Raw genomic sequence first — 11,145 nt, forward strand, 5'->3', positions numbered from 1 at the left:
ACAAGCCACACCCAGTCTCAAACAGCTTGTGAGCCACAAATACCAAGATGAGTGGCTAACTGTGCTAAAACGTTCAAATATATACAAAATTATTTCAAAATGCCGGTCTTGGCGAGTATCCAGTTAAACGCAGTCAGTTTTGGAACATTAAATAGTTTAGAAAGAGAATGCATGTTGTGTAACAGTATATTGGGTCCGTGGATAAACTCTTAAAGGGACCGCAGTCCAATATTCCTGCTGCTGTCTGTCATGTTAATCAAAGAACAAAAGATAAAGAAAATAATTTTCTGCTCTTGACTGAATACGTTTTATAACTTTAATGGTAAGCATTAATCTGTATAAAATTTTTACAATGAAGACTACAGAAATTAAAGTAATCAAATCTAAAATAACAATGGATGTGTTATTTTAGATTTGATTACTTTAATTTCTGTAGTATTTCTTACCTGAATAAAAACTTACTTAACATGAAAAACGTAGTTTCATCGCTCTCTTTATTCTATTGCATTTATTTGTGCTGTTGTTTGCCATTTTTTTATTTGTTCTTATTTAATTACTGACTTTTTACTTGTGTTTTTTTATGAAAATAAAACATTGCGTTGAAGAAAAGTAGATTTTTGTTTGTATATGTTGTCAATTATAGTTCTTAGAAAGAAAATCGGAATCGGCAAAAATCGGTATCGGCAGATCACACTAACAAAAAATCGGAAATCGGAATCGACCAAGAAAATTGCAATCGGTGCATCTCTAGCAATTACGTTAGTGTAAGCACAATGTAAGAGCAGGTATACACATAATTAATATGTTGCATCAAATTCTTATTTTTTCATAAAGTAAGTATGCAGTGATGCCATACACTCTAAAAAAGTTCTGGGTTATTTCAACCCAACTTTGGGTCAAATTTGGACTAACCCAACTTTTGGGTTAAAAATTGAATGTAAAAATGTAACCCAACGGTTGGGTTAATCCATATTTGACTCAAAGTTGGGTTGAAACAAACCATCATTTTTTAGAGTGTAGAAGAACCATTTCAGGTTCCCCAAAGAACCAACAACTTTTTAATATTCCAAAATCCTTTTTTTCCACTATAAAGAACCTTTTGTGCAGTGGAATGGTTCTACAGATGTTAAAGTTTCTTCATGGAACCATCAGAGCCAATGAAGAACCTTTGATTTTGGAGTGTAAATTGAAGTTGAGGTTTGCACCAAATAGAACAGAATACAAACCGAGTCTTAAGGTTGTTGTGTCCCTTCCAGGCACCTGATCATTGGTCATGGTGTTACGTACATCAGTGCGCCATATTTATTTTGAAATAAGCAGCACAACATTTAATCCAAGAGCCACATCTGGCTTTTACAGGAACGTTTTGTCCATGTGAAAGTGATTTACCCGACAGATAAACACACCGCACACAGATACACACATGCTCCATATGGTCACGAGTCAGCAGCACTCTTCACTGGAGCTGCAGTTCATTTCTTCCTGTGTGGGGTAAAATGATTATGATCTTGAAACTGGTTGAGTTTGACGTAAAGCATGTGAAACATTGTGCTGTAGATCAAATGGCTGTGCAAAAAGGTCAGCTGTGAAACTGTGCCTGCGTCCTTGAAGCAAACATTGTTTCTTATCTGTCTGCTCCTATGACAATATCCAACGTTCTTTACACTGAAACAGAACAGTTTTTCACAGTCCAGAACTCTGGAGATAAATGAAATCCCAGTAGAATACAGCAATTATTGTAAACATTTCATTCACAAAAAATGACCATCTTGCTGACTTTAGAAACGTTTTTTTTAACTAAATGATATAAAACAAATATTATAAGTTCTTGTGTTATTTAAAAGAGGCCCTCCCTCCCTAGTCATCAATAGTGTGAACTGGCACCCAGAGCGTAGCCAATCACAACAGAGCTTGTTTTGCCACACTGAAGCCGTTTTAAGGCCAATATATTTTTCAATAAGACTGGGAAGAGATTTCTCGATAAACACTTTCCGTGCTGCGTTCTGGCCAGCTGTAATTGAGTCACTGTGTTTGTGTGCCGTCTTTGTTTAACCTGTTTTTCCTCAGACGATCAGAAACATAGCCACATTTCTAAACACTATGATTTGCCATTTTAGCATGATGATTAGAACCTGCATTAATGAATCTGTCTAGTTTTGTGCAGACAGACTTTTAGGTATGCGCGTATAGCCTGGCTATTTGCCATTTAGATAGAAACGACCATCTGACTGATATGGAAAGCAACCAATCACAGGACAGAAATGTAAACTTATATAGACTTTAAAATAAAGTACGTCTTATTTCATAACTACAACTCAGAATATAAAGTGTCTCTCATTGTAGATGCCTAGTGCCTTGTAAATGCCTTTTTGTTCAAAACCAGCCAATCAGGATTGAGCTTGCCAGATCGAGAAAGTTCTTGTGATTTTTCTGCTCAGTAAAGGATCTAAGCGTGTTTGTTGTGTGTTTGTGGCAGTGCTGAACCAGCAGGCCCATCAGCAGCACCTCCAGCAGCAGCAGCAGCAGCAGCCACAGGTTCAGGTTCAGGGCTCCCAGCAGCAGAGCTCTCAGCCCATGATGAACATGAGCAGCCCCATGAGCGCCCAGCAGCACCAGCAGAAGATGAGGCTCCAGCGCATCCAGATGGAGCGAGAACGCATCCAGAGGAGACAGGAGGAGCTCTTGAGACAGGTGAGTGTATGCTGGATAAACATGCTACTGAATATAGCATAAAGGGCAAAACAGACACGTAAATAACTGGATTTTAGGCCATGTCTACACGTACACGGGTATTTTTATAAACAGTTTTTCCTTCTTCCGTTTAAAAAAAAAATCTCCGTCCACATGAAAACGCAAACGCATGCTATGAAGCACTGTCAAGAGCATGCCAAACCAACAGGTGGCGATATAATCTCAACCGTAAAGCCATGTTGGCCAATCAGAAGCAATGAAAAAGTTTCTAGTACAACAGTTAACAGCGCAGGCTCCGACGTCACAAGCCAAAAACTCCAGTTTCGCTGTCTACACGATGACACTGCAACCGGAGTTTTTGAAAATCTTCACCCTGGCAGGCGTTTTCAAAAATGTTGTTGTGGATAGTCTCGTGTAGCTAGACCTTCAGACTGATGGCTGAAGGTCTAGAATCCATGGCAGCTTTCATTGGCCAAGGCCCACCCCTGAGGCCGTTTGACCGACCTGTCAAACAACCAATCACAGTTCGTTTCGTTTCAGCGTCACATTTCGGGGCGTGGAAATGTCGCCACAATAACAGACCAGTGTGTAAAACTCTTGGACGTATTTTAAATATTCTATGCTGTGAAATTTAAATATTTCACATACTTTTGAAAATCCAGCATTTAGTTTATCCTGATAAGCGCTCATCATGACAACACGACGGCTTTCTTCTTTCGTGAGGGGGTTTGGCGCCACGGCATCTTTGTTTGTGACACGCACGTCTACCGGAAATCCTGTATAATTCAACCTATCCGATGACGACTTCGAAACTTCTGAAATGTTTCCACTTTTGTGTGCCATATGCATCAGACGTTTGAGGCTGAGACTAGCGTGTGGACGAATGGCCAAACCGTGTAGAAATAGCTGCGTTCGTGTGGACATGGCCTTAGAAAGCTGGCAAAACGTTTTAATCCAAACCAAAAACTCTTCTTTTCTTACTGCTGTGCAGAATAATTTGTTTCTTGATGCTTCAAACCCCACCAGATGTCGTCGTGATTGATTTCACAAAAAATAAATCACACTTATAAATAGGATCATTTATTTGTTGTTTTGTATTTGAAATCAAATAAAATACAAATATTAGATGAAAAAAGGTAAACTGTAAAAAAAGAAGAAAAGAAATAACAAAAGCACACAATAGAAACATATTCTACAATTAAATTAAAAGGCAAACTGAAAATATAAAAATAAAAACTAATTCAAACTAATAATAAATACTATATTCTATTTGTAACACAAGAGTCAGCTTTAAAAAAGAGTTGGGAGAGTCCTGTGTGAACTTTTACGCCCTCTAGTGGTACTGAAGTTGTGACTGCTCTCAGCAAGCAACATAAATCACAGCTCAGGTTTATAGAAGTAATTCAAACGAGAACACATCGGTCCAGCAGCAGACAGACCTCACGCAGCATGTGTTTATATGAAACATCTCTGACTCTTCCGTGACTCTGTTAACTTGGTTTGTGATGATGGACATGTTTTTCTGTGTGCTGTTTGCATATGTTTGTGGACTAAAGCTGAAAAAAGAGAACGGCTTTAAAAAAGATGAGTCAGACATTGGTTTCTGGTGCTGGACGTCTTCCACAGATTTCTTCTGGACTGAATTCTTGCAGCTGTTTTTGTGAACGTACTCCACCCTGAATCTCATGCCGAGAGACGCTCATCTATATATAAACAGGCCGAGCTGCTCTGACCAGCAGAATTATACGCAGAAATGTGGAGCTTATTGTAGCCTTACGGATCCAGTCTGTATCCAGACCAGATGGTGAATCAGCACCTAGAGAGGACCTCTACAGCCCTGAATGTCAGCAGAGACCAGGACAACTAGATGAGCCCCAGAGACAGATCCCCAGTGAAGACCTTGTCTCCTAGACGACCACCGGGACAAGACCACAGGAACCAGACGAGTCCTCTGCACAATCTGACCTGTGCTGCAGCCTGGAATTAAACCACACCATGCTGGTTTTGTCTGGTCAGAGGAGAACTGGCCCCCCGACTGAGCCTGGTTTCTCCCAAGGTTTTTTCTCCATTCTGTCACAGATGGTGTTTTGGTTCCTTGCCGCTGTCGCCTTTGGCTTGCTTAGTTGTGGACACTTGACTGATTGCACAGACATTATTGGAAGAGACCTGAACTGGATGATGATATCACTGAATCATCAATGAACTGACTTTAGCTGAAAAATGACTCTTTGTTATTGTCTTCTTGCATTATTGACAAACTATTTTCCTGTTTGACTCTGTAAAGCTGCTTTGACACAACCAGTATTGTAAAGAGGTATACAAATAAAGGTGACTTGACTTGACTATCATTTTAGAAAACCATTTACATTAATTCTTCTGATAAAACTTATTGTTAAAATGTAGTGTATTATTTGGTCTGAAAGTTGTTTAAATTGTTTTTACAGTCATTTTGGGATTTTAGCTGTTATGTTTTCATGGCAATTAAGTTTCAAAAAAGTTCATTTGCATATAACAATATACACAGAAATGGTTTGTAAGTGATTTTTTTCCACATCAAAATCATGTTAATATGTATTGTTTACATCTAGTGTTTTTGTTTGTTTTAGTTTTTTTTACAATTGTATTTTTCTTTTTATATTATATTAATTTAGTTTTAAGTAATTTTGGTACTTCCGCTTAAACTTCACTTATTTCTGCTTTATTTTAAATAAAGAAAACACTTTTTTTAGTAGTTTTAGTTTAAATTAACATTAACAACACTCCGATTGTAATAGTAAATACTAATCTTCAAAGTAAAAGGGAATACCAAACATGCTAAATTATTTAAATTGTTATGCTATGATCATATAATTTGTAATAAAATAGTTGTTTGAATATTGAATCAATGAAATTAATAATTAATTACATTATTGCAGTAATAATAAATTTTGCAATTAAGTTTACAATTTTACAAAAAATAAAAGTATTTTCACTTGCAATATTTACAATAAAATACGTAATAATGACAAATATTGTTTGCAGAGCTGCTCATAAGTTCACATTGGTTTCTTTTAAAGATGTTTTAACTACCCACTATAGCTATTAAATATATGCATATATGCAATGCCTATAATTAAATATTGACATGAAAATATTAAAGACTTTATCGCTCTGCAACATAGCTACTAACAGAAAGTGCCACCAGAATAGTGATAACCCCTAACCCAATAAAACATGTTTCGCTATTTATCTATCTATCTAGTTTTAATTGATATTTGAGTATTGAATAAACTATATTTATATTAATTTACATCTATTGTATGTTCCTGATAATCGTACCAGCAATAATAACTTTAAATACAAGGTGTATTGAATTTATTTTAGTTGAGGCAGTAAAGCAGTTTTCTGAACACAGATTGACAGGTTTATTTAAACAAAGTCATATGTTCAGTCTAAATGTTAGTTTCAGTCGCTCATGTTAATGTTTGACCGTCTCTAATGTTTAACAGGGTGAAAGTGATCTCTGTGAGTGTGCTGGGGTTACAGTGTGTGTGTGTTTCTCCAGGAGGTGGCGCTCCGGCAACTGCCCATGGACTCTGATAATATGGCACCGGTGGCAGCAAACATCAGCTCTCCGCCAATGACGCAGGGCAACATGCCCAACAACAGCTCAGACCCCTTCCTCAACAGGCAAGAGTGTTCTTTACTGTCTCAAAGCTCTCAGTTTAATGTTACAAATGAGTTTGACTGTCTGTGTGTCTGTGTCTGTGTGTGTGTGTGTGCGCGCAGTGGGCCGTATCACTCGCGGGAGCAGAGCACAGACAGCGGGCTGGGACTGGGCTGCTACAGCATCCCCACCACTCCGGAGGACTTCCTGAACAGCATGGAGGAGATGGACACAGGTACAGCACGAGCCAACCTACTCAGATAAAATCATGACGGACGCTAGTACATGGCATAGGGATGTAACGATTATGTCTGTCTTCAGTTTGACGATAAATCATGATAAAATTCCCCACGGTTAGTATTACCGTTTCATCTTTTAATGATCATTAAAACCGTATTAGATGACCGCGATTTGAACAACTCGCGATAAATAAATACTGTCCAGCATAAAGCACAGTTTTCAGTAACAGTCTCACGTGTGCACAGCACGCAGAGTAGTTTCGTTTTGAGTGAAAACAGGGCGGGAAAGCTGGGAGGTTTTAAAAGAATTGTACAAATGAATATATGAATGAATTAATTATATGAATGTACCTCTGAAGGTTCTGACTGTCTTCAGAAACGATTCGATGGCATTTTGTTTTCATCTTCGCTCCATGTAATAATACTAAATTAAGTGTTCTTAATCGCAATACTGCTTTGTCCACGGAGGTTACGGGAAACAGCTGTAATTCAGCTTCTCCATCAGCGCCACCTGCTGTCAGCGAGTGGATTTACAGAGACCTATATTTACATTCAGCCTGTGTGCAGTTTCTGTCTGGCCAAAAACGGATCGAATTTGCATGCCCTGCTGTAAATTTTGACCGGTTGATGAAACACAAGCTTATGTGGATACTACACATTTATTTTAAATAAATTAAAATTGATTTCAGTTAATATGTAATTCATTTAATGTAAATATTTTTATTGTTTTAATTTTTAGGTTTAGTTAGTTGTGTGGCAATTTGCATTGCATTATGACATGACAATAATTTCAAAATATTTAAAGGTCCCATGACATGCTGCTTTTTGGATGCTTTTATATAGGCCTAAGTGGTCCCTAGTACTGTATCTGAAGTCTCTTTCCCGAAATTCAGCCTTGGTGCAGAATTTCAGCCCCTACGAGCCAGTCCCACAATGAGCTTTCCTTAGGATGTGCCATTTCAGGCGGGGCCAGGTGCTTTGCTCGTTTGCAAGCCCTGATGTCTCTCGAGGGAAAAAAAATATTACGCTCGCCTCGCACGGTAGTAGCTAATTTTCTCAAAATTCTCTGGGCGGGCAAAGCAGAGAAAGGGGAGGTAACCTTTCCGCGTATGACTTCATAAAGGGAAGCTTCCAGATTGGGCCATCTGAGCTTTCATTTTCTCAAAGGCGAATCAGGATACCCAGGGCTCGGTTTACACCTATCGCCATCTCTAGCCACTGGGGGACCATAGGCAGGCTAGGGGAACTCATATTAATGTTAAAAAACCTCATAAAGTGACATTTTCATGCCATGGGACCTTTAAAGTGAATTGATAACCACCATTATACAGGTGGTAAAACAGAAAAAAACAATAAACATTTAACTAAGTAGCAGAATATGTAAAACAATACACCCTAATGTACATTACAGATAACAAAAATGTGTCCGTTTATTGTTTTTCACTCAAAACAGTAAGGATCCTTACATGGTCAAGGTTTAGGAACATAGCAAGGATATCGTTAAAATAATCCATGTGACATTAGTGGTTCAACCGTAATTTTACGAAGCTACGAGAATACTTTTTGTGCGCAAAGAAAACAAAACTAACGACTTTATTCAATAATTCGTCTCTGCGTCACCCTATAGCGGCATTTTGGAGAGTATCACATATGTAAACAATGTATGTAAGTGGATACGTTGTTTACATTCAGATCAAAGCGTAAACAACATAAACAGCGTATCCGCGTACAGTGCTGTTGACACAGAACAGCATACGTTGTTCACGTATGTGATACTCTCCAAAATGGCGGTTTTTTTCGGGGGGGGGGGGGTGTTTTGGGGGCCAAAAAGGTGTATTATTTGGTCTGAAAGTTGTTTAAATTGTTTTTACAGTCATTTTGGGATTTTAGCTGTTATGTTTTCATGGCAATTAAGTTTCAAAAAAGTTCATTTGCATATAACAATATACACAGAAATGGTTTGTAAGTGATTTTTTTCCACATCAAAATCATGTTAATATGTATTGTTTACATCTAGTGTTTTTGTTTGTTTTAGTTTTTTTTACAATTGTATTTTTCTTTTTATATTATATTAATTTAGTTTTAAGTAATTTTGGTACTTCCGCTTAAACTTCACTTATTTCTGCTTTATTTTAAATAAAGAAAACACTTTTTTTAGTAGTTTTAGTTTAAATTAACATTAACAACACTCCGATTGTAATAGTAAATACTAATCTTCAAAGTAAAAGGGAATACCAAACATGCTAAATTATTTAAATTGTTATGCTATGATCATATAATTTGTAATAAAATAGTTGTTTGAATATTGAATCAATGAAATTAATAATTAATTACATTATTGCAGTAATAATAAATTTTGCAATTAAGTTTACAATTTTACAAAAAATAAAAGTATTTTCACTTGCAATATTTACAATAAAATACGTAATAATGACAAATATTGTTTGCAGAGCTGCTCATAAGTTCACATTGGTTTCTTTTAAAGATGTTTTAACTACCCACTATAGCTATTAAATATATGCATATATGCAATGCCTATAATTAAATATTGACATGAAAATATTAAAGACTTTATCGCTCTGCAACATAGCTACTAACAGAAAGTGCCACCAGAATAGTGATAACCCCTAACCCAATAAAACATGTTTCGCTATTTATCTATCTATCTAGTTTTAATTGATATTTGAGTATTGAATAAACTATATTTATATTAATTTACATCTATTGTATGTTCCTGATAATCGTACCAGCAATAATAACTTTAAATACAAGGTGTATTGAATTTATTTTAGTTGAGGCAGTAAAGCAGTTTTCTGAACACAGATTGACAGGTTTATTTAAACAAAGTCATATGTTCAGTCTAAATGTTAGTTTCAGTCGCTCATGTTAATGTTTGACCGTCTCTAATGTTTAACAGGGTGAAAGTGATCTCTGTGAGTGTGCTGGGGTTACAGTGTGTGTGTGTTTCTCCAGGAGGTGGCGCTCCGGCAACTGCCCATGGACTCTGATAATATGGCACCGGTGGCAGCAAACATCAGCTCTCCGCCAATGACGCAGGGCAACATGCCCAACAACAGCTCAGACCCCTTCCTCAACAGGCAAGAGTGTTCTTTACTGTCTCAAAGCTCTCAGTTTAATGTTACAAATGAGTTTGACTGTCTGTGTGTCTGTGTCTGTGTGTGTGTGTGTGCGCGCAGTGGGCCGTATCACTCGCGGGAGCAGAGCACAGACAGCGGGCTGGGACTGGGCTGCTACAGCATCCCCACCACTCCGGAGGACTTCCTGAACAGCATGGAGGAGATGGACACAGGTACAGCACGAGCCAACCTACTCAGATAAAATCATGACGGACGCTAGTACATGGCATAGGGATGTAACGATTATGTCTGTCTTCAGTTTGACGATAAATCATGATAAAATTCCCCACGGTTAGTATTACCGTTTCATCTTTTAATGATCATTAAAACCGTATTAGATGACCGCGATTTGAACAACTCGCGATAAATAAATACTGTCCAGCATAAAGCACAGTTTTCAGTAACAGTCTCACGTGTGCACAGCACGCAGAGTAGTTTCGTTTTGAGTGAAAACAGGGCGGGAAAGCTGGGAGGTTTTAAAAGAATTGTACAAATGAATATATGAATGAATTAATTATATGAATGTACCTCTGAAGGTTCTGACTGTCTTCAGAAACGATTCGATGGCATTTTGTTTTCATCTTCGCTCCATGTAATAATACTAAATTAAGTGTTCTTAATCGCAATACTGCTTTGTCCACGGAGGTTACGGGAAACAGCTGTAATTCAGCTTCTCCATCAGCGCCACCTGCTGTCAGCGAGTGGATTTACAGAGACCTATATTTACATTCAGCCTGTGTGCAGTTTCTGTCTGGCCAAAAACGGATCGAATATGCATGCCCTGCTGTAAATTTTGACCGGTTGATGAAACACAAGCTTATGTGGATACTACACATTTATTTTAAATAAATTAAAATTGATTTCAGTTAATATGTAATTCATTTAATGTAAATATTTTTATTGTTTTAATTTTTAGGTTTAGTTAGTTGTGTGGCAATTTGCATTGCATTATGACATGACAATAATTTCAAAATATTTAAAGGTCCCATGACATGCTGCTTTTTGGATGCTTTTATATAGGCCTAAGTGGTCCCTAGTACTGTATCTGAAGTCTCTTTCCCGAAATTCAGCCTTGGTGCAGAATTTCAGCCACTACGAGCCAGTCCCACGATGAGCTTTCCTTAGGACGTGCCATTTCTGTGTCTGTAGCTTTAAATGCTAATGGGGAGGAGAGAGGCGGGGCCAGGTGCTTTGCTCGTTTGCAAGCCATGATGTCTCTCGAGGGAAAAAAAATATTACGCTCGCCTCGCACGGTAGTAGCTAATTTTCTCAAAATTCTCTGGGCGGGCAAAGCAGAGAAAGGGGAGGTAACCTTTCCGCGTATGACTTCATAAAGGGAAGCTTCCAGATTGGGCCATCTGAGCTTTCATTTTCTCAAAGGCGAAGCAGGATACCCAGGGCTCGGTTTACACCTATCGCCATCTCTAGCCAC

General features: G+C 37.8%; 1 protein-coding gene across 1 annotated transcript in view; it reads left to right on the forward strand.

Annotated features, from left to right (window-relative positions):
• LOC107572084 (WW domain-containing transcription regulator protein 1-like) overlaps positions 1–11,145 on the forward strand; it is a gene marked incomplete at its 5' end in the record, with an annotated part of 67,706 nt that overhangs the window by 53,458 nt on the left and 3,103 nt on the right. The window contains 3 exons of the mRNA XM_016258494.1: positions 2,477–2,691; positions 6,236–6,360; positions 6,460–6,572. Of these exons, the coding sequence (XP_016113980.1) occupies positions 2,477–2,691; positions 6,236–6,360; positions 6,460–6,572 (453 nt within the window). The remainder of the gene's footprint in view (positions 1–2,476; positions 2,692–6,235; positions 6,361–6,459; positions 6,573–11,145) is intronic.

Source organism: Sinocyclocheilus grahami, unplaced genomic scaffold (assembly GCF_001515645.1).
Source record: "Sinocyclocheilus grahami isolate Dianchi unplaced genomic scaffold, SAMN03320097.WGS_v1.1 scaffold1694.1, whole genome shotgun sequence".
Lineage (NCBI taxonomy): Eukaryota > Metazoa > Chordata > Actinopteri > Cypriniformes > Cyprinidae > Sinocyclocheilus > Sinocyclocheilus grahami.